Below are 24,251 nucleotides of genomic sequence, written 5' to 3' on the forward strand. Positions count from 1 at the left end.
TCTGGGACAAACCCATGGAGGCTATCCAGTTGGTAGCTGGAAGAGATGGAAGAAATTCCCACCTGCTTAGAGTCGGGGAAGGGTTTGGAAAAAGCTCCAGAGATAGTGTTGACATTTGCACTAAGGCCACTAGGTGTTCACTAAACCAACAGATTGTTGGAAGAGGGGAAGAGAACAGCATTCCAGGGCTAAGACTAAGGATGGAACCCCTAGACTAAGAATGGAAGAAGAAGCATCTGCTTCTGCTTCCACTATGGCTTTTCTCTGCATAAAGAAAAAGAAAACCTAGCACAGAACCTGTATTTCACTCTCTGGGGCATTTTCAGATCAAATGTCCCTTACTTATCTGCTGCTGGGCTGGCGGGGGGCAGGCGTTTCTTGCTATGCCTGCAGATAATTTGTTTGCCTTGCAAATCTCTAGTCTGATGCAGTCAAGTCATTCCAGGACGAAAAAGGGACAATAATTATTATTCTTATGTGGTTCTGCAATTAACAGATTTTTCCTAAGTAAATGTCCACATGAGTGTCATTCAATGGAACTGTAAACAGAAGCCCACAAGCACTGCCACCACTACCGCAGTTTACCAATGAGAGGTACCAGGCCATGAGCAATGAAATATTTAAACTCCTTCAAGATTATATTTATATATATATATATATATATATATATATATATATATATATATATATATATATATATATATATATACACACATATTTTTTTTAAACTTAAGTCTAAATGTATTTATAAAACCAGGTTTCATTTTCTCTGTTTTGCTTTCTCAAACAGAGTTTTCTGGGCCTAACAAACCCCCCCCCCCACCGCCAATCTTGCATGACCCCATCAAGCCAGGCATCTGTAATAGGCTGTCTCCTATTTACTGCCTGATGGACACTAATTACTGTCTATTTGCTTTAACTGTGAGTGGTAAAAGCCTGTCAAACTCAGGCACCCTGGCCGAAGACAGACAGAAGAGTCCCTATAGTTGCCCCTGCCCAAAACACTGACATCTCTAGATGCCAGGCAGGCGGGTGGCTGAGTATTTCTTGGGCACTTTCTACATGCTGAACATGGTGCTAAGCACTTTATCTGGGTTATCTCATTTAATCCTCATGACAACCCCATCAGGTAGATCCTATGATTACCCCCATTTTACAGAGGAGGAAACTGAGACTTAGAGAATGTTATGGAAAGCCTATAAAGAGTAGGTGCCATATGAATAGAGTGTTACAGGATAATTAGCGACTAGCCAGGGGTTCAAAGAGAGGAAGGCCACCCAAGCAAACTGAACAACATGGATGAAGCCATGGAAATGAGGAAGACTACAGCTGGCCCTTGAACAATGAGAGTTTGAACTGTGCAGGTCCACTTATACCTGGATAGTTTTCCATAGTAAATGCTACAGTACTACACGATCCATAGTTGGTTGAATCTGTGGATGTGACAGAACCACAGATAGAAGGGCTATCTATAAATTACAGGTGGATTAACCTGTTGTTCAAGGGTCAACTATACTGTGTGTTTGGGGAAAGGTATGGAACAGGACGGCTAAGGCACATGGTACTTAGGTAGAATTGCCTAAAAATAAATCTGGGAAGGTTAGCCAAGGCCAAACTGTGAAGGGACTCAAATTTCATGCTCAAGCGTTTGGGCCTCTGACTCCAGAGACTGGACAAGTAACAAAGGAGGAAAGTGAGCAGGTGTGAGACAATAAGGAGTGGTGAGGACGGTGGCAAACTGGAAGGTACACAACCTTCAGTATGTAAAAGTATTCAAATTCTTTTTTTTTTTTTTTTTTGGTAAGTGTGAGCTGAATTTGGCTCTTAGAACATCAGCTTACAAACACTAATAGTGAGAAGTTGATAAGATGATTAACGAGGGAATGATGTGGTTGGATCTCTTATTTTAGAGAGCTCCTCTGGCAACAGTGTGGATGACAGGCTCTGTGGGACAAGACTGAGGGCAAGAAAACCACTGGGGAAGAAGATGCAGGAAAGCAGCAAGAGATGATGCCAGGTAGGGCCCGGGTGATGGCAGTGAGGGGAAAAAAGTAATGGATCTGAGAAGGAAACATTAAGGAGAAAGAAACTGGCAGGACTTGAAAGCAATCAGGATGTAGGGGAGGAACAGTATGGGGGTTTCAAATATAATACCCAGGTTTGTGGTACAGACCACAGGGCAAAGATTTTTGTTAAACCCAGGGGGTAAGGGAGAAGAAGATAATGAGAGTTATTTTAGACAAGCTGATGAGCAAAGCTTTGACATTTCTGCTACCAAGAGAGGCCCACAGGGCTGATATGGGTCTTGGTCAAGACGCCTTTCTATTTCCATGGCTGAATAGCTGATGGGCCCACCCAAGATGTGCTCTTCAGCTACTGCAGAGGACAACCTCTGCTGTACTACAGGGGTGACCAAAACCTCCTGAAGGCCCCAAGACTGGTGCCTATCCCCAGGCTGTGCCAGGACACCCACTGATGCATGAGGTCACCAGATACTAGGTGTGATGGTAAATTTCGCGGGGCCATGACTGGGCCATAGAGTGTCCAGATATTTGGTCAAACATTATTCTGGGTGTGTCTGTGAGAGTGTTTCTGGATGAGATTAATATGGAATTTGGCAAACTGAGTAAAGTGGATTGTCCTCTTCTATGTGGGTGGGCCTCATCCAATCAGTTGAAGGCCTGAATAGAACAAAAAAGCTGACTCTCCCCAAGTTATAGGAAACTCCTCCTGCATTACTGTTTGAGCTGGGATATCAGCCTTTTCCTGCTTTCGGACTGGGACTGAAACATTGGCTCTTCTTGGGACAGGAGCCTGCTGGCTTTGGTACTGGAACTACACCAGCAGCTCTCCAGCTTGCTGACTATAGATTTAGGGATTTCTCAGCCTCCATAATCACGTGAGCCAATTCCTTATGATAAATCTCTTTATTACACACACACACCCCCTGTGGTTCTGGTTTTCTGACTGATAAAACATGTCAAAAAGGAGCAGGCCAGAACCCTGGCCCCTTGTCATCAGAGCTGGCTGGGCCAGCACGGGCTGCATGGAGAGTTACCTGAGCCTGAATGGGTCTAGTTCTCTCATGTAGGTTGGCCAGGAGAATATGAAACAAAGACAGGAGATGGGAGCTCCCCATTTACTGAGCACCTATTATATGCTGGTCACACTGCTGGTGGCTTTTCATAGATAAGTTATTTAAGCCTCACAGCAGGCCTAAGAGTTGGGCTCAAATATCCTCACTTTGTAGACAGAGGAACAAGGTTCAGGGCTTTAGCCAGTCACACAGCTGGCCTAGATGCAAATATGATTCCATCTTACTAAAGAGCTGTGTTCTCAGCACCCTCTACACTGCCTCCCTAGCAAAGTGCCTCCTCTAGGGATGGAAGAACAGCCAGGAGTGGAGAGAGGAAGAATTCGACCATAGCATGCAAACTCCAGCTTGCATAGTCCAGTCCCAAAGTCCACAGGTGCCAGCCCTTCAGGGGACGAGATTGGCCAGGTGTGGGCTCATGGAGGGGTGCGATTTGATGTGTGGGACATGCATCCCACCCAGGCACTAATGAGTCATGCCAGCCTGGGATTCCTGGGGGAACTTGCAGCTCTGGAAGGAGTTCAGCCCTGCCCTCTCTCTTTGTATCTCTGTGATCCAGGGGGCCCTGGCACCAGGATGTGGTGCCTCCTGTCCCAGAACTGGCTGGGTACCCATGGCACAGAGTCACCAGCTCTGTCTCTACTCTGTGCTGAGCAAATCAATCTAATTTATCCAGAAGGGGATTAAGCTGGGTGCTACAGATGCGGTCAGCAATCTCCTCTAACAGGTTTACCTGTTCTGACCAAAACACCAACTGCACGTGTCTGTAAGCGTGGGTATGTATGAGAGACTGTTTATGGGTGTGTGCCTGTGTATGAGTGTGTATGCCTGTGTAGCTCTCCTTGGTTTTCACACTCAGTATGGATTTTTCTACAGAAATATGCCTGCATCTTCCAGAAGGCCCTCTGAGTCCAGTCTCTGGCACCGCAGGACTCTTGGGCAGGGCAGCTGGGAGATGGCTCCGGTACCAGAGATCTACTTAAATTCCACATGAGCAGCTTTTCCTGGAGCTCAGGCCTTCCTCATTTGTCAGGCACTCCCCCCTCCTCCCGGAGGCAGACTCATTCACATGCAAAGCCCCTCACAGAAAGGCCAGGCCAGCCAGAGGGGAACGTTACAGAGTCCAAGCTCGCTCTGCTCGCACGCACCACAGGCCAATAAATCGAAGACAAGGTGCTGAGGCAAGGGATACGACTTTATTTGGAAAGCCGGCAGACCGAGAAGATGGCAGACTAAAGTCTCAAAATAACCATCTTATCGGGGTTTGCATGCCAGTTTCTTTTATAGCACAGAGAGGGGGAGGAAATGAGGAAGTAAAGTAAAAAGGCCATAAGTTTTGCAAATATCCCCTGGAATGGCCAGCCTGGGGGAGGGGATGTGTTAATTTCTTCTGTCTTGGCAGCCATCCACAGGTGGACAGGGTCTGGATGTTTCCCGGATCAAAGGCATTTTGGTTTAATCAGGCAGGGGGCAGGGTTCCCCGAGGGAGGCCATTATGTATAGACAGTATCCTTTTAGTGAACAAAAGCAATGGGGAGCAAAGGTTAAAGTAAAAGAAACAGATCCAACATGTAGTCAGATTTGGCTCTTCCTTGTTACAGGAGAAGCCTGGAGAGGGCAAATTCCAGCCCTAAAATGGGCAGGGCCGGGAACTAGCTCCCTGCCATCTTAACATCTGCTCCGTAACTTAAGGCAATTTTTAAATAAAGTGGACAAACGCCCTCCATCCGCAAGTAACAGGAAGAGAGACCCTTTCTCTCGGCTGCTGCTGCCGGGGCGGCCCTATTTCTGCCACCAGGAGATGCCTTCAAGGTGTGGACTCTCTCAGCAATATCAGGGCCATATTAACTGAACCCAAAACCAGATAGCACTCTGAACAGACATACTCAATGTGCAAATGGGCAAGACAGGCCCATAAGCTCTGCTATCCGGGGTGCCTTTTGCAGTTTACCCTTCTGGAAGCCAACCTGCTCAAACAAATTGTGCTGCAGGCGTCTTATTGAGGAAAAGGAGTGGCAGACCATTGACCATTTAGTTGTGGAGCTCTCCCAGGCCGCACGGAGCTAGGATTTGAGACAGAGGTCCCGACCACCGTTCTCTGCTGCCCACCACCTGGACTAAATCACCTTTGGGGTCCTTCAGAGTTCACAACCCAAGGCCACACTGGTCAGTTGTGGCAGCCTGCAGAGAGCACGCACGCTCTTGTCAATCAACACTGCAAACAACATTGCAATCAACATGGCACCACCCAGCATTGCTGGGTGCTGACTGGAAGCTCAGCCTGGAGCCGCCAACTCCCAGTTCCTGCGGAAGCCCTGATGAGATGAAGCAGTGTTGGAGGGGGCAGAGCCGGGGATGTGAAGCCAAGGGGCAGGAGCCTAAGAGTGCCTCTGGGGCCTCGAGGAGGTGAGGGTGTGGCCAAGTCACTCACGGAGGACGGCACGTGATGCCCACGTCCACTCCGAGCTGGGCACGCTCTGAGGACGTGACTCCAGCCAGCTGCAGCCCTTGCCCGGGGCCATCGCTGTACCTCTCACGCCTCCTGAACACAGGCACTGGGGCAGAAAGAGAAAACACTACACATAGATTTATCTCACATGCGTACAAACCCACTGCTGCCTTCAGCAAAGACTAGGGAGGCTGGAAGCCAATCGTGGTTTCTAATAAACAACTGAGGCATTACAGTGTATGGGCTTTGAGAAGAGCCTGCAGAAAGCCCCATCCAGAGGCCTCTCAGAGCCCTTCCCAGCAACATGTGGGAGGGGCTTGGGAATCATCCAGCTGCACCATGCCTGCCCAGCCCCCCTCCTGCCCCCTCACCCCTCCTGCCCTGCAGGAAGAAGGCCTGGCTGGCCTATGCGTGCCTGTACAGGAGCATTCACCCTGCATGCATATCCCTGCTGCTCACTCTCCATTTGCACCCTCTCGAGAGTCCACTCTTCGCTCTTCCCTGCCAGGCTCTGTTCCCTGGAAGGAGGCTCCTGCCTATAGCATCACCCAGCCTCCCTTGGTAGGGCTCAGCCAATGGGCGGCATAGCAGAAAATCAGAGCATAAGAGGAGAATGGTGGGGGGACACATCTCTGGCAGTAGCCATGTCCTTCTGTGACTATCGCTCCTGCCAGGCTGCATCACTTCCAAGACTCAGGCTCTTTCCTACCTTGGTAACACTACATCTTCCCTTGTTCCATCAGCCCTAGGTGTGGCAGAGCTTCCTCGCATTGTGAGTCTCTGGACACCTCACCATTCTTGACCTTGAACTCCATCCTTACCTCTTCGTTAAGGCCTCTTTATGTGAAACAATGGGGTAAGTCCTGATTTGTGCCAGTTCCCTTCTGACAGGTATGAATGCACATGTCTATATGATGCACGTGTGTGTGTGAGTGTGGGTACAGGCAGGCTATATACACGTTCAGCCCTGTGCGTGCATCCCCGACACACGCACATGACTCAGCTTTTCCCTGAACTTCCAAGGCTGACAGAAGGAAACCATCTGTGGGCGTCCATCTCTGTATCCCAGAATTCCCTGTACCTACTCCCATCCTGATGCCGTTTTGAGATGTTTAGTCTAGGTGTCTTCCTGACCCTACTCGATGGTAAACTCCTTGAGCGCAAGGAAAGAAGGGGGAATGGGAGACAGTAGGAAGGAGGAAGGGAGACGAAAGGAGAGAGGAGCAGGAGAAAAAGCTGTCATTCATTGAATACCTGCTATGGAGTCATTTCTCTATTCTAAAGACCATGTAGATAATCAGTCTCATTTTACAAGTGGGAAGCCAGGGCTCAAAGGTCAGGGGTAACAATTCAAAAACCACACAGCTAATGAGCAGCGGAGAAGCATTCAACCGTAGGTGAGTGCAGGCCCTGCCCCATCCCAGGCCACCGTGCTGTTTTGTTGTCCCCCCACCAGGACCACAGTTACAGCCAAATAGTAGGTGCTCGATCAATGCTTGTAAAACTGAACTGAATCTGAGAAGGAAATCCAATGGCATGCTTAAGTCCAAAGAGAAAGTTCACAGTCCTGGAGATGGCCAAACTGCTCAAGGCCTGAGCTCAGGTCATCTTGAACAACACAGAGATGGTGTTGGTGGCTGCAGTCCTACAGAAAACACCAGGGCTTCCCCGGAGCTGCTTCGAGGCTGGTCCTTAGTCAAAGCCAGGGTGTTGGTAAGTTGCCAGACAAGGGCTTTCTGATGGTCAGATACATGGTTGAGAATCCGAGCATCAGGAGAATTGAGCTGCTAACACATCCCTCAGCCTACCCTCTCAGCAAGGCTGGGGCGGGAACTCAATGGCAGATAACTTGCAGACAGTCTATGTCACTGATAGAAACTGAAATGCCAGGTAACTAAGTAGACAGCAATGAGGATGTTTAATAATTATAATAATAATAATAATGATAACTAGACATCCTTTGAAGGTCAGATGGCTCAAAGTTTGGGATCTGTTCAGGGGCCAAAGTGGGGTCTGGGCACACCTGCTCCATCATAGTGACCAGATGTCATTCTGGTCCCTTGTCTACCCCTGCTACTCCCCAGCCATTAGTTAATTTCTAGGACCCTAAAAATCTTGCTGTGGTCTGGCCTCAGAAGTACCTGCCTATCTTGCCCAAACTAGCAAGAGCTGCTGCTGAGCTGCCCGCAGGAAGAAGCTCCATCTTCACAGCAACCCTAAAGTGTGATACATATGGTGAATAGAGGAAAAACTGAGGCTAGGCCAATTTGCCAACAGTCACACAGCTGGCAAGTGATGGAATGGGATTCAAATCCAGGTCTGCCCTGTTCCAAATCCTGCCATCTTTGCCACACCCAATGATGCCAATGCCCTCCAATCCCATTCAAATGCCACAGTGCTCCTTATCCCCAAAGTAGAAGCGTGTAGGTCTCCCTAAGGAGCCACTGGGAGCGAGGTGACAGTGGCTCAGAGACAGATGCAAAACATCTCCAGATCGGCAGAGCCGGCCCCCACGGAACTGAGTCAGGGCTCACTGTGGGCACCCTGATCTCTCCACAATGCCGGCTCTCCACAACAGCTATTTATAAACCTCATTTGTACAAACAGGACAGCATATTCTGGCTTTTTTTCCTGCACTTTAAATAACTAAGTTATGGATGACGGAAACAGAATGGAAATGTTATCCAATCCCAGGCTTGCCCTGGCGCACATCTATACATCCGATAGCTTCTCCTGCTGCCACTTCTAATAGACTCCTCTCCTCTCTGCCTCATTATCTCCTGCTCTCCTTTGTGCTCCTAAACAAAGGCAAGGTGGGCACACAGCCAGGGCTTGCTTACCCCCCACCTGGCAGAGGGAGCAGGAAGGGACCAGCCACGCTCCCAGGCCCCTCAGGAAATGACAGTACAAAGACCTAACATGGATTGAGCCCTTGCTAGATGCCAGCACTGTACGTTGTCTCATTCAATCCTCATCATTCCCCATGCTATGACCCCTATTTTACAGATAAGGAAACAGGCTTAGAGAGGTCAAGCAGCTTGCCCCAGGTCACACAGCTGGAAAGTGATGAAGCCAAGACTCAAACTGGGGCAACCTGACCCTGGCATCCAGGCCTTTGACTATAGCCAGTTGGTTCAGGCCCCTGGCCACAGTTAGTCAGCCCTAACAAACTCCAGTGGTGATCCCTAACACCAAAGTAATGGCTCCCAAGGGAGGCCAATATTCAAAGAGGCAGAGGATGACCATGGGATCTCCCAGGGCCCTCTGCAAGCCAAATCTGGAGGCACTGAGCCCATGGCAGATGTAATATGAAAGGAGAGCTCTGACCAGCCATTTGGTCTCACCCTTACCCTTAGTAATGGTTTTCAATCATTCCTTTAGTCAATCATTCAACAAACATTTGCAGAAGATCTACTCCATGCCAGACCCGGTGCTGGGTGCTGCTGATGCAAAGGTAAAGATGACACAGTGTTGTCCTCAAGATGCTCAGCCAGTCAGGAAGACAGATGAGAACATGGTGGCCGAGTCAAAGGCACCCACACGCCCAGTGAGGTGCAGAACTATCCCTGCCCAAGACGTGCGATTGCCATCCTACTGCCATTCCGCATGACTTGAAAACTTCCATCTTTTCCCCAATCCGTCTTCCTTTCCCCTGGCATTTCCCTTGTTTTAATTAGTAGACAAACAGAACCTGTGCAATCCTTGCCGGTTTCTTGATGAGTTCTCCACGCTGTGCTTACAAATGCAACTGCAGACAAATTGTTCCTGCCACCTGTCCAGGGAGATACGCTGGTGGCCTTTAAATGTTTGATTCTGTTGATGTTCCTTATGCAGCAGGGTCACACAATGAGTCTGCCCGAATCTTCTTCAGTGTGGGAGGAAAACAGCTCAATGCAGTGGAGACAACATGGGTTGGGGAGCCAGCAGGCCTGGTTCGGGTCCTGGCTTTGCCATTGTCTTCTGAGTGACCCCAGGCAAGGCTGTTAACTTCTCTGAACCTCCATTTCCTTATCTTTCAATAGCGGAGATTGGATGAGGCACTCCGCCAGGTCCCTTCCAAAGTCCCAGGAGCATCACTGAGGCTCTCAGCCCACAGCCCGCTGCTTTCTACATAACACAGAAGAATGTGTGAAGAATTCTGTTGGTGAGGCAGACCCTGGCCCCACCAGCTGGAGACTTGGGCACTCTGGTACCTGGATAAAAGCGTGAGATTCTGAGCAGGCGGACCTGGGCATTCCTGGTTCTGCCACAGAGCAGCTCTGGAACACTGGGCAAGTCAGTGAACGTAAAGGAGCCTCAGTTTACTCATCGGTAATATGATGACAACAATACTTTCTCCGTTGGGTTGATGTGAAAATTCGTTTGAAATAATGTGATTGTTGGCATATGGCAAATTTGGCTCTGGGTGCAGTCTCCTGAGTCATTTTTTTCTGTGTTGCCTCTGTTGTCCTACGGGGCCAAGTTCCGATGTCCTAGGGCTGACCCCTTGTTCCCCTGGGCTCCAATTTCCAGGGCTGGGCCCTGAGCTGGTGCCACCCCTGCTCTGCCCCAGCCGGATGGTTAGGCCCAGCTGCCATTGGCCGGACCTTCTGAGCTCCCACAGAAGGTCCTGCTAGGTCCGCCTGACCAACTGGTATGCAGTAACTTCCTCTTTGGAAGTGCGGGTGCTGCCTACTGGCAGATGTGTTCCAGACCTCCTCTGCCACCTCGGTGACCCAGGCCCACCCAACCTGCCCCGTGAGTGCATTTCCTGCCTGGCCCACTTCTTTACTCTGTTTCTACCCTGGGGACCATGTACCATGCTGGGCTCTGCCCTGCTCCCTGGGCGTCACTCAGAAACATGCGTTTCCGCCCATTCCCTCACTTCCTGCAACTGCTTCTGGAGTGCCCAGAAGAATCACATGAAATCACCAGGAGGGCCTTTACCATGTGGAGAGTAGTCCCTCCCCAAGGAGCTCCAAGCCCCTCACTCATATCCTGTCCAAACACATACACAGTAACTCATGGGTTGGTCCAAGCAAGCTGGTCTTTCAATCTCCATTCCCTCTCCAACTATTCTGGACTATTCTTTGAAGGAGTCTGTATAGGGAAAGACCTGAATTATCAAGACCTTGGGCTAGACTGGGCCCATGGAAAAGACCACCCAGCAATAAGAATAAGAAAAGGTTTCATTTATGGAGTTCCAGGCACTTTATATATATTACCTTGTTGAACTTGACCCAACAACTCAGTGACACAGGTACTGCTCTCACCTTTGTTTTACAGAAGAGGATCAGACCTGTTAGCAAAGTTCCCAAGATCATAACCCTACTAGGTACCAGGCCAGGCTGTCCAGCTGGGTCTGCCCCAAGGCCCCAGTGCTAAGCCACGTTGCTGTCCCACCTCCCAAGGGAGGCAAGGCAGGCTAACCTGGCAGGGCAGGGAGAAGAGGAAAGGGAGCAGAGCTTCCCTTCCTTTGTCTTCCATCATCACTCAAGACCTGATTGGACACTGCTGTTCTGGTCTCTGCTAATTCCTGCATTCCCTACATCAGGTTCTTCCTCTATAGCTCTTTAGTCGAGAAAACCAGCCAAGACCTTCAGCAACTCCAAACCTTGGAAAGGAAGATTGAGACAAAGGGAAAAGTCCCCCGGTCCCTGCATGCCACTTAGATAAATCGCAGCTAGAGAGATTCTCCAAAGACAAGGCTTTACAGGGTTTGCTAATGGGGTTCAGCAAAACGATGTTTTGCTTCATACATGGTGGTCACACATAGGGCTTCTTTCACCACCACTGTGGCTTGTTCAACTCCTTCAAGGCAGAACTGTGTGTCAGGAAAGAACAGGGCTTGGCTAAAGCCAGTCAGCATCATTACCTAAACTTCTTTACTTTCCTGGAATGCATGCGATGCCCACGCTCCCTGGATCTCCCAGGTCGTCTCATGCGGTTACATTTCACTCTCTACAATGAAGGCTCGCTATGGCATTGTTGTAAGTGCTTTATCAATATTAACTCAGCCAATCCTTCTAACGACCCTGGGAGATAGGTGCTACTATTAGTCCTATTCCAAAAGTAAGGAAACTGAGGACAGAGAGGTTGCATAACTTGCCCAAGGTCACACAGCTAGTAAGGGGCAGAGCTGTGATTCAAACCCAGACAGTCCAGTGCCACAGTCTGTATGTTTAACCACTGTGCTATCCCAGTCTGCATTTGCTAGGGATCATTCCATATACAATCAAAGGCAGATATATCATTATACCTTTATAACACTTTTAAAATGGATTGCCAAGTCAGAAGAAAAAAAAAAATCCCTTCTCTAACCATGTTTCTTAGGAGAGAGTTTAGAAATTGTGGTCACCCAAAGACGGGTGATCACGTTTTTAAAGGGAAAACATATTGGAGGTCTGCATGGTGTCTAGACAGAAAGCTGAGGAGAAAGGATTTGTCCATGTGCATCTCCAGGGCTGCCCAGGGAAGAGGAGCATGATTTGAGATGACAGCTCCTAGCGATTAGTCAGAAATAGCCCAGCCGTGGAGGAGAGCCAGCCAGGAGGCTGGCCAGGCCTGGAAGAAAGAGCTTTTAAAGCAATGCTGCCCAAAACCGAGTCCTTGGACTGCCTGCAATAGGGTCACCTGAGGATTTTGTTACAAACACAGATTCAAAACCTTACCCCAGACCCATGAATGGGAATCTCTGGGGAGGGAGGGAGGGAGGAAGGAATGGGAGGGGTTATAACCCCCAACCCTGAATCTATAACAAGACCCCCGGGGGTACTGATAACAGGGAAGTTTGGAATCCTCTGCTGTAAAACCTGACATCTCTGTTTGCCGTTAAGTGTCTGTGCCCCATGCATCCTTGGGAACTACGACTCGGCCACCAGAATAAACCATGCCCTACAGCTCAGCCCCAGATACACGGAGGAGTATGATCTGATGCTGATATAATATATTAACATCAATCATGAGCGCTACTGGTTATTAGCATTTACTGCACGCCAGACACTGCTAGTGCTTTCCCGATCTTATTTGTGCATATTCTCATCACAGCCTTGTGCTGTAGTTGTGGTCAACCTTGATTTGCTGATGATGACATTAAGGCTTAGAGAGTCTGGGTGACTAGCTCAGGGCTACACAAAAAGCAAGCAGCCGAGATGGAATTCAAACCCGTTCTGTCACTTTGACTGTTCCGGCTCTGAGCACAAGGTCAGTGCTGCAAGCAGGCCACCCTCTGCCATCATCCCCAGGGCCACACTGGGGCTGGGAAGGCCACCGGGTGAGGAAGCTGCTCTTCCAGATGCACATCCATTTCAGCCAATCCCCCAGGGGCACCTGTCTCCCTATTCTGACACCAGCCAACGGTGCTGGGCCAATACCAGCTCCATTAGGCCAGAGTCTGCAGGATGGGAGAGGCCAGGGGGTCATCACCTGAGGCAAACACTTTGACGCTGGAAAAAACAAGCCTGAGGCCCCAGAGCCTGAGGGGCTCCTCTGGGGACCTCACACAGCTTGCCTTCTGCTTATGGAATGGTGTCCGCTGACCTGAGGGGGAATCCTCACTTCCGAGATGTGTGCCTCAGGAAGGCTGCTCACCCTTTCCGCAAATCTATAGATGGTGACAATGACCACGGCCTCACTGGGTGTCCAGGAGGATGAAAGTTGACGCCATATGGAAAAGGTGCTTTCCTGGCCCCCGGCCTACACACTGTCGGTACTCAGACCTCCCCCGCTTTCTCCTTCCATTGCCTTCTTTAATTTCTTGGTATCACCCCCATCTGGACAGCGCTGCCAGATCTCCTACCCCAGCCCTCAGGACAGAAATTCCAAGAACCTGGGGGCTCCTTCGCTGGCAGGTGTACCCCACATCTGCCCACCCTCCCACCGTCAGAGCTCTGGAGGCCCTCAGCCTCCCTGTTTACTCAGCCCAGGATGCAGGCTTCCCAGCGGCAGGGCCGTAACTGTCTTGCTCTGTGCTCTTTCCCTGGGCTAGAAGAGTGCCCGGCAGGGAGCAGGTGCTCAGTTCATGCTGAATGAATGAATTCGATCACCTGACAGAAGGGAACTGTGCATCGGCTCTGCGCAGGGCCCAGTACTGACAACAAACCCATCGGGAGCTTGTGCTTCTGCCCTCACATCTGACACCCAGGCTCCCTCTCAAGGGCTGCAGACGGATGGAAGGCGCCTTCCTACCCACCACCCACCGTGCTCCTCTCGCCCCGAAGTGCGGCTAAGTCAGCAGTGGAGCCTTACTCTTCTTCTCCCTTCACTTTCGTCCTGGGGACAAAGCTCCCCGAGAGAGATGCTCAGACCATGGCCTCCTGGAACTTGCCATGTAGGCCCAGAGTTGGAGCTAAACCCAGAGGCCTCTCCTAAGGAGGAAGCAAGTAGCCGTCTCTTGGTCTGGCCACCCCTCCAGAGAGCTGTCATGACACATTCTTAATGCTCACATCCTCCTGCAGGAAAATCCACTTTCAAGACAGGAAGAGACACAGGCCTGAGCCACAGAAGCCTCACGCTCAGCTCTCAGAAGGCCCCAGGGGGACCCAGCTCCAACCGCGGAAACACCAAGCAGCCGTGAGGTTGGATTGCTAGGAGCACAGAGGGAAGCTGTCCACAGGGGAGCCTGAGAAGGGTTCCAGGCTCCCTGGCCCCCCACCAATGAACTAATGGATCCATCTCAACTACTTCAGTTTATTTACTGATCATTAAAGACTCTCCTCAAAAGCTGGAAGAAGAAAAAATTTCACGCCAAGCTGGTGGGTAATCCCCGTGTTGGTGTGACATGCTAGCTCGGAAGTGTTTTCTGTTGCAGTCGTGGTTCGTCCGCTAAACTGCATTGATGCTGTGTCCCAGAACACGGGCATAGGCAAGAACGGGGACCTACCCTGGCCCTGGCTCAGGAAAGAATACAGGTATTTCCAAAGAATGACCACAACCTCTTCAGTAGAAGGTAAACAGAATTTGGTGATTATGGGCAGGAAAACCTGGTTCTCCATTCCAGAGAAGAATCGAACTTTAAAGGACAGAATTAATATAGTTCTCAGTAGAGAACTCAAGGAACCTCCACAGGGAGCTCATTTTCTTGCCACAAGTCTGGATGATGCCTTAAAACTTATTGAGCAACCAGAATTAACAAATAAAGTGGACATGGTCTGGATAGTGGGAGGCAGTTCTGTTTATACAGAAGCCATGAGCAGGCCAGGCCATCTTAGACTATTTGTGACAAGGATCATGCAGGGATTTGAAAGTGACACATTTTTTCCAGAAGGTGATTTGCAAAAATACAAACTTCTCCCAGAATATCCAGGTGTTCCTTCTGATGTCCAGCGGGAGAAAGGCATTAAGTACAAATTTGAAGTATATGAAAAGAACAATTAATGTGAAAGTGTTTGCTGATCTATTTCAAGCCTCCTCCTGCCCCCCAAAAATTATGTATTTTTTGTTGTAGAGACTTTTGTTGACTTTAGATCTATGGATAATTATTTCTAAGCAAAGTACTTTTATTCCCCATTAATCTTAACTAGACTGTATCAGATACCATTTGTGAAACATTTCTTTGCTGTAACTGCCTGAACGACCATCAAGAGTCAAGAATAGGTGACCAGCACCTGCCTAGGGTAGAACATCTACCAAGACAGCCCAAAGTGGGAGAGTGCCCTGGTAGCATGAGCTGAAACCAGAGCCTATAGAGCTAGGAGCTAGGCAGATGGGTCCAAAGGTCAGAAATGGATTATAAACAGAAGAGCTAGCATTCAGTTATTAAAATTAGATCAAAAGAGGGACTGTGGATTACTTTATATCACACTTCTTAAAAAAATTCTGTTCACTCAGACCAGGAGTCAACAAGTTGAAAACTCCAGGATATTCCACAGGGATAGTAAAGAGACAGGTACGAGACTACCTTTTTGGTGGTTAAAGGAGAAGGTCTGAGACCTTAAAAAACTTTGTGTCTGATCTTCAGTGAGATTGCATGGGATGTTACAATGATAGAACAAGAACTGGCCGCTCTTTACAAAAAAGAATAATCTAATATCAAGCATAATGGCTAAAATTAAAACTTCAAAGAGGTAATAAATTGAGAATGAATATTGCTAGAAACCAAAATTAGTAAGTTAGAAACTAAACTTCACAGAATTAAAAAATGAAAATTAAAACATGTTTTACCCACCACGTTAGGGAAGATTTAGATTAAGTATCCAAAAAAAAGAAAAATAGCATTTTCTGCCTTATAAATTGGTACAACCTTTTTAGAGCGTAAGTTAGCAATATCAATTAAAATTCAAAATATTCTGGGTTTAGACCCAGAACTTCCACTTCTAGAAATTAATCCTGAACAAAGAAGTGGACCCAAGAGTATCTGTTGCAACTTTTTTTTTCAAACTTGGAAACAGCCCAAATGTTGATTAATAAGAAATACCAACCAATATGTCTATAAAATGTAACATGTGCAGCAGCTAAAAAGAATGAAGTGCTGACAGAAAAATGCCCAAAACTGCTAAGCAAAAGAAGCAAATTGTGTATAATACTTAAAATGTTTAAAAAATGTTCATGTGTGGGAAAAAGCATGCTGCAAACTGTTAAAAAAAAAAAAAAGAAAGAAAGAAAAGCCGGAAGAAAAGCTATGTCTGGATCTTAGGGAGCAAAACAAAACAGAACAAAACCAGAGCACCAAAGTGTTAGCAGGTGCTGCCAAAAGAGGGGTCAGAAATAAAGAAGACGGCGTCTCAGGCTACCAAGGAAGTCGATGGTGCACCAGAAGTTTCTTTACACAAACGTGATGTATGGCTTTGAGACACAGCACCTGGCAGAGACGAGGGGCACCTCTATTCCCAGTACCAACCCCAGGGAGGGTAGAAAAGGGCACTGGGCCAGGGACCAGAAAGCCATGGTGGCACTGCAGCCCAGCCCTTCCCAAGCTGGGCAACCTTGGATGAGGGGCTTAACCTCTCTGGGTCTCTTGTTTCCTTCTCTGAAAACTGAAGGAGTTGGACTAGATTATCCTAAACATATTTTGTGGTGCCATAAACTCTTTTTCACTTCCGTGTCAACATTTTAGACAGAGATAGTCAGTTCTGTCATCTTCTCCAGCGCTGTGACGGTGTCCTTGTAACCTTGGCAAAGGGCCCTGGAAGGTGCGTGATAATTGTTTCTCTGCCTCGTTGCTATGGAAACTTGCAACTCTTGCATCCCTGGTGCTAGGACAATAGCCTGCCTGGAACTCCTGGGTGGCTTGGGTTTGTTTTGTCCACATGCATTGTAGGCACACTGAAGTGTTCCCAGAGCTGAAGGTGGTGGCTTGCTGATATGAGTCACTGACGCTCCCCCTTTAATTACCAAGTTTCACTAGAAAGCTTGGGATCGCGACAATCGCATTAGCAGCGCTGATGCTGCACCGAGGGGCCCCCACAATCAGCGCACCCCTAGGCCCTGAAAACTGACCCCCGATCTGCCTTCTGCAGGCTTCCCTTGGCTTGCTCTGCGACTTTGGGGTGACCCTTTATTACTTTCCTGCCACCTCTAATGAGACATACACTTCAAAAAGTTGCCCTCAACAAGCACTGAAAGATACAGCAGCCCCTCTGTGTGACTCCCTCTGATCATGAAAACACATCAACTCAGCAGACACGTGTGTCAGAAAGCAGGTCTTCTAGTGCCCAAACAGAAACGTGTAATTGGCAGAAAGGCTGCTGATGGCGGTGCTGTATACTCAAATTCTGTTTTGTCAGAGAGGGAGAACGGGTTAGAAAATCCTCCCCGTCTATAGTAACCCTATAAAATGCATCAGATTTGCTCCAAGGTTTGTGCAATGTTACAACTCTCTTTTCAATAGTGGTAGTGAATTTGGAAACCAGAAATGTGATCATTGAGGCATGCCGCCTGGCTCCTGATGAAACAGAGCAAGCAACAGGCTTCCTGGCTTGCCCACATCCAGTCCTGAGGCCGCAGCGTTCCCCACTGGCTGAGATTAATGGGGTGACACTGTGGCTGCCAACATTTCTCACTGTCACACTCTGCACCTACAAGCTCTTTCACCCTCCCTCCCCAAACAGGGCAACCTGCCACCGCCTGAATAATTGCCTGCATTTCCACGCATGCTTCACACGCAGAATCAACCCCAACTCCTCTCTCTCTCTCATCTTCCCATACCTGATTGGTCACCAAGTCTTCCTCAAACTCCACCTCTATTTCCTCCACTACTGTGCTAGTTCCCACCCACGGCCTTTCTCACCTGCACTCATCCAGTCATCTCCCAGTTGGACTCCTTGCCTTCAGCCTTACCCTCTCCAAGCCATCCTCCACCAGAGTGGTCTTTCTAAACCGCAGATCTCATCATGCCACGCTATTTACTGTTCTTCCGTGGCTCTCCAAGGCTTGCACCATCAAGTCGTAATCCATGAGCCAGACATATAAGGCCCTTCCTGCACTGGCCTCACCCACAGGCCACCACTGTGGGAACAGTTCTTCATCTAGCCCAACCCCCCTCCTAAAAACTTCCCTCACCCTCTCTACCCTACCGGATAGAGCAAGTCATAGCCACCTCTGTGCTACCATAGCAACCTGGGCTTCCTCCCCTTAGCTCTCCTAGTTCCACGACATCTGCATGTTTCTTTAGATATCTGTCTCCCCTCCAGACCATGAGCTCTTTGTGGGCAGGGACCCCAACTTAGTCATTCTTGCAAAGAGCACGGTGCTGGCACACACTTAACAATTTTTCAATGAATGAATGAATGAATACATGAATGAAGAACTTGCCATATGCTACTTGCTTTTCACATGCAAGTATAACTTTTCACATGTAGAATAACTCTTTCCACACCCTAGTTACAGAAAGCAAACAAGCCAAGCTCAAAGAGGAAGAACTTGGGTATCGAGAAGAGAATGTGGAGTGAAGAGGTGAAGAGTTAAGCTGCTTGGGTTCAAATCCTACCTCTACCATTTTCTAGCTGTGTGACTTCAGTCAGCTTTCTTCACTTCTCTGAGCATCTGGAGGAAGAGTAAATAATCTGACCTTCCTCATAGGTTCTTGTAAGCATTAAATGTTACATAAAGTACGTGGGAAGGGTCTGGTGCAAGGCAAGTGCTCAATCAATGTTAGTTACTATTATTAGGGAGGCACCGGTTTCCCAGGTATTTCTGCCATTTAGAGAACAATGAGCTCTGCCCGAATGGCTGCCGTGTCTTAGATGTTTCTAGAGCCTCCATTTCAGGAAGTTGTTGAGTTAATTCCAGCCTTGCTGATCCGTGACAAGTGTGGGTCCTCAGGGGCAGAACCCAAGGAAGGGTCTGTGGGAAGATGGCATCTCTGGCATAGGTGTCCACCATCGGAGCTTCATCCCCATCTCCTCATTGGGCCACCTCAGCCCCCAGTCCTGTGCCCACTCCCCTGGCTGGCTGAAATGACAGGGGCTTGGCACAGGGTAAAGGGGGCTCAGTGGGGACTCTGGGAACCCTGCAGTCAGGAGTTTGTCATGCCTTCAATTTCAGGGTGGTGATGTCCCTTCTCTGCTACAGTCTTAGTCTGTTCAAGCTGCTAGATCAAAATACCTGCGTGACTTAGAAACAACAGAAAGTTATTTCTGACAGTTACGGAGACAGGAAGTCCAAGATCAAGATGCCAGCCAGCATGGCCGTGTTTTGGTGAGGGCCCTCTTCCTGGTTCATAGCCGGCACCTTCTCTCTGTGTCCACACAAGATGGAAGGGGCTGGGGATCTCTCTGGAGCCTCTTTCGTAAGGGCACTAATCCCATTCCCGAGGGCTCCACCCCATAACCTAATCTCCTCCCAAAGGCCTCACCTACTAAGACCATCATCTGGGGGGTTAGGATTTCAACATATGAATCTGGGGGGGACTCAAACATTCAGACCATAGCAGCTACCCTGTCCCCGTCGTCGGCACCACCTCTGCACAGAGTGGTCACTCACAAGTGCTGCTGGAGCCTTTTCCACGCTGGGGGAATGGGGTGAGGCAGGCCAGGGGTGTGGGGAAGGGGACAGGGAAGAGTGGCACGGGGAAGGGCCTGGCTTTAGCATTCAGCACACCGGCCCCGAGGCTCAGCTTCGCCCCAGCCACCCACTGACCTGCACAAATTCCATCTCTCCCAAAGTCCCAGGCTTGTTCATCTGTGAAGTGAAGGGCCCTGGGTTAGATCACCGTCTCCTGCATCCTGTGGCTCAGGGACGTGACCTGGGCTTCAAATGTGTTGCAGGGTGGTGGGGGGACGGGAGAGGGTGCAGTGTTGTTTCCCATTTCCTTCCCCCTACCTCCCATGCTGGTGCTTTGGGCTCTGGTGGCTTCCGGAAACACCCATTCTTCTTCAGACAGGAAAAGCCTTTTCTAAATCATTTTTCCTCTCTCTAGGTCCAAGCCAAGAAACCTGGAACAATAAAAAGCCAGCCCAGTCTTCTGTCATGATTGTCTGCAAACCTAATAAAAGTGGATACCCTGGGCTCTGGAATGGTGAACACGGGTCTTCCTCATCAGCCCGGAAGGTCCTCAGGCTTCAGTATCCCCTCCAAAGACAAGAAGCCGATGGCCAGTGGGCCCAACCAGGACACCAAGACCCCATGGATGTGGGTGGCCCAGCCTCCTCTGGCTCTCAATTGTCAGCCTTGGAGAAACCAGGCACGTTGTAATGGAAATGGAGGGGACCCAACCTTCAGTACATGTGGGGAGGGGGTGACTGTGTTCTGTGTGCCAGGAGTGCTGGGTCCTGCTGATTTATTTACAGAGACAAACCTTCCCTGTTATTAACAATGAAACACTTGGATATCTACAGAGGTCTTGCTCTGTGTCAGGCACTACACTAAGCGCTCTGGCTGCCATCAAGTCATAAAGTCATTTGGTTATTCAACCAAAAACTTAGTGAGCGCTCAGCGTGTGCCCGAAGCTGTGCTAGGCACTGGGGCACAATGTGAAGCCGTGCTTCCCTCACTCAGGGAGCTAACAGTCTAGGGTTATGGCTCTCAAACTTATGTGTGCATCCAATGAGAATCACCTGGCGTGTAACTCTGGGCCACACCCCCAAACAGGAATCTTCACTTTTCTCAAGCACCTTATCTCTAATTCACACTTTGTTAAACACTGGTCTGGTACTATGGGAGAAATCTATTACCATGCTCATGTTACAGATGAAGAAACTGAGGTTCAGAGAGGCTGAGTAACTTGCACTACATCACACAGCTCATAAGAGGCAAACCTGAATAGGGACACTGCTCTATCTGATTTCAGAGCCAATGTTCTTAATTACTACTCTACCCTGCCTTCCCAAACCTTACCCAAAGAATTATAGCCTTATCAAATCATTTCACTGCTGTGCAATCCTTATGACTACCTAACCATATGAGGTAGAAAGTGTTACTAACATTCCCATTTTACAAATATAAAAATGGGGCTCAGAGGTAGAGCAACTTGCTCAAGGTCACATGACTAGCAGGCCCCAGAGCCAAGCTTCAAAGTCAGGTCTGTCCCACTGCAAGGCTTATGCTCTTTCCGAGACTAAACAACTTCTTCCTTATTTTTTTTTTTTTTAGTTGGAATATAGTTGCTTTACATGCTGTGTCAGTTTCTGCTGTACAGCAAAGTGAATCAGCTATACATATACATATATTCCCTCTTTTTTGGATTTTCTTCCCATTTAGGTCACCACAGAGCACCAAGTAGAGTGCCCTGTGATATACAGTAGGTTCTCATTAGTTACCTAAATATTTTATACATAGTAGCATATATATAAGACTCTACTTCTGAAAATTCTTTTATAAAAATAAGGAGCAATCAAATGCAAAAGCAACAACGAAAACCAGCCATGGACAAAAGGGAAGGACAAAAATGCAGATATTGTTAGCAGGTTAGACTTGGAGGAGAGGAGCTCTTTCTCCCACGGTCTCTGGGGATGTTCACGGGCACAGAACCCCTGAATCACCTGTGCCCCGTGGAGCTCAACCCATGGACTGAGAAATTCCAACCTGCATGCACATGCACAGCCATGAGGATATGCACTTGCCACCATATGTGTGACATGTGCGGCCACATTCGGATATTCATGTGCACACTCTGTATCCATGCCACACTCCTTGAAATCCCAGCCCCTCCGGAACACCCCACGAGAAAGTCACCTTGTGGCAGGTGGCCCTCCACTGGCCCAAACGGCCATCACCACAGGATTAAACAGCCTCTGCTGAAAAGTGTTTTCTAGTCAAAAGAGGTTTTAGCAGCTAGAGTGCATATATAAAGGTCAGTTCCCCACTCAGGGGACAGACAAGCCCGGGGAAGGGACAGAAGGCTGGGGAGGGACTGCCTAGGGGATGACATTTGGAATTATGCATTTCCCTAAGCTGCCTGCAGAGCTGCCGAGCTCAAGGGAAGGCCTGGATCCCAAGGGACTTGGTCTTTTTACATTTACATGACAAGCCCCTCTGCACAAAGCAAGCATCAACTAACCTGCAAGGAAGGGGGGATGCACGTCACAGCACCCCAGGAAAGCACAGAGCTAACCCCTCCAAGAGCTAGGACACCTTGGGGAAGGCACCAACTGCTGGGCCCCTCTCCCCAGCCTCTCGGCCAGACAGCCAGTGCGGGTTCCCTTCCTTCTTTGACTCACACTGAGCCCTGACATTCCTGAGGAGGCTTACAAGCCCAAAGAGACCTTGCTGCCTAGCTACCCCTGGACCACAGCATATTTGCAAGATGGGGTGCACCGGGAGGAGGCCCGGCACACCCGTCTACTTGGTGAACACCAGTTCCACACGACCCTGTCAATCCAGCCAGGACCCTCGGACCACTCAGACTCCCCCTCTCCCACACCCTCAAGCACCCGGTCCTGCTGCTTCCGCCTTTTTATTCTTTCCTCTTCTCTCTGTCCCAACTGACAAAGAGTCCTTAGCCAGACTTTAGTCAGGCTCCTCAGAATCCACTTTCCAATTATACCTGGACTTTCGGGCTCCCGCGTTCATCTCTGGATCATCCAGTTTTAGCACGAATCCTGCTAAATCAGATTAGCCAGGTCCCCCCAACCCCAACCCTCAGGATCTGATCACACTCAGTATCTGATTGGTTTCCTCATCCTCCACCATCCCCCAGGTGATGTCTGATCACCTCGACCTGCCTTCAGCAAGAATCCGGGTCAGTTTAGCCAAAATCCCCCCTCTTACCCCTGATGCTTCCTCTCAGTACTTTTCCATCCACCGACCCCACCCTGCTCCTTGGCTATAAATTCCCACTTGTCCTGTTGTATTTGGAATTGAGCCCAGTTCTACAGAGAGGTCTCTTCCCCTACTGCACCAGTCCTGAATAAAATCTGCTTGTTCCACTTTAGCTACTGTCCAGCTCTGTTTTTTGTTTTTCACAACCACACCCAGCCCTGCTGCCATAGGCCCTGCAGCATCACCTCTTGCATGTCCTGCGCATGAGGATCTCCCAGCGTTCATCATCTCGGAACATACTTTCTCTAGAGTTGTCCAACACAACTCAAATCCTGGCACCGCGATGTTTTAAGACGTAGCATGACTCCAACTGCCCGCTGGATAAACTGTAAATATTGACTTGGCCGTCAAGGTCCTTCACAACCTAGGACCAGCCAACCTGCCTGACAGTATCTATCGCCCAACCTTTCCAAATACTCTGACCTCTAGACATGTAAACACATGTGCTCCCCCAAACAGCCCATGGTATCTACTGCAGTAGGTATCCTGAATGTTACTGATTTCTTCTCAGGTCTTCATCCCTCTGTCTTATAACCTCCTAGAGGGCTTGGCACAGAGCAGGCACAGAGTGAAATTTTAGATCAGACAGGTGGGTGAGTAGATGGTGGATGGACAGACGGATGGATGAGGAGTCTTGTATTGGCTTTTGTCATTTTCATCTGATGCCTCCCTGGGAAGCAAGCAGCCTGATCAGACATTTTCAAACAGAAAGGTTGCTTGGCCTCCACTTTTAAACTGATGAATATGAAAGATGAGAATAATAATATCTACACTGTAGAGCTGTTGTGAGGATTAAATGAGAAAACATACAGAAAGTATTTAGCCCTGTGCCCGACACACAGTAGGTGCACAATATACAGCAGCCACTACTGGAACCAGCTCCTATGTGTTAAGTCCCTTTGCCTTCCAATGGGCAGGACGCAGGTGCTCCAGCCTCTCCTAATTCTGGTGGAGACAGATCTTTCCCGCAGGCTGGAGTGAAGGTGGAGGGAAGCCACAGAGGAGCTCCCGACCTACTTTGTATAATTTTAGGCTCAGGCAAGGCTCCAGACAGTTAAGTGATGCAAAGAGCACGCATAGCCAGCTGCAGATAATGAGGCCCGGGGGACAGGGCGCTCGGGGTGGCTCCGTCCAATAGGGGCTGCTCCACCTGAAGGCGCAGGGCTCTTACCCAGCCTCCGGCGGTGCCCATGGCTCAGGCTTCTGCAAAGCTGCCTTCTGCCAGGCATGCCTCCTGTTCCACAAAAAGCAAAACAAAAGAAAAAAAGGAAGGCAGCCTCTGACATCCCAGGCTATAGGGAAGCTCCTCTCCCGTACCCATTTGGAAAGGCAGGGGAAGTTGAGACAAAGCTTCTCCATGTAACACAAAGGCCTGCATGTCCAAGCTCGTCCTTTAGCCCCTGCTACCATGATTCTTAGGTTTCTCACAGGTCTCTCTGCATCCATACACCCCCCACTAGCCCATCTTCCACACAGCACCCAGGGTGAGCAGTATACACATAGATTCCATCCTCACCAGCCTACAATCCATTC

General features: G+C 49.1%; 2 protein-coding genes across 3 annotated transcripts in view; one reads left to right on the plus strand and one right to left on the minus strand.

The window, feature by feature from the left end:
• The window catches only part of GALNT18 (polypeptide N-acetylgalactosaminyltransferase 18), a 336,984-nt gene that overhangs the window by 246,958 nt on the left and 65,775 nt on the right, over positions 1-24,251 (minus strand). The window lies entirely within an intron of this gene.
• On the plus strand, positions 13,830-14,897 carry LOC118898974 (dihydrofolate reductase-like). Its single transcript, XM_036859853.1, has 2 exons — positions 13,830-13,851; positions 14,332-14,897. The coding sequence occupies exons 1-2, from the start codon at positions 13,830-13,832 to the stop codon at positions 14,895-14,897; spliced, it is 588 nt and encodes a 195-aa protein (XP_036715748.1).

The sequence above is a fragment of the Balaenoptera musculus genome, chromosome 8 (assembly GCF_009873245.2).
Source record: "Balaenoptera musculus isolate JJ_BM4_2016_0621 chromosome 8, mBalMus1.pri.v3, whole genome shotgun sequence".
Lineage (NCBI taxonomy): Eukaryota > Metazoa > Chordata > Mammalia > Artiodactyla > Balaenopteridae > Balaenoptera > Balaenoptera musculus.

Bases quoted from the DNA above. Each gene is read 5' to 3' on its own strand.
- LOC118898974 (XM_036859853.1), top strand. From the start codon at position 13,830: ATGGCCTCCTGGAACTTGCCAT. The intron at 13,852-14,331 runs GTAGGCCCAGAG...TTTCTGTTGCAG, and splicing joins GGCCTCCTGGAACTTGCCAT to TCGTGGTTCGTCCGCTAAAC.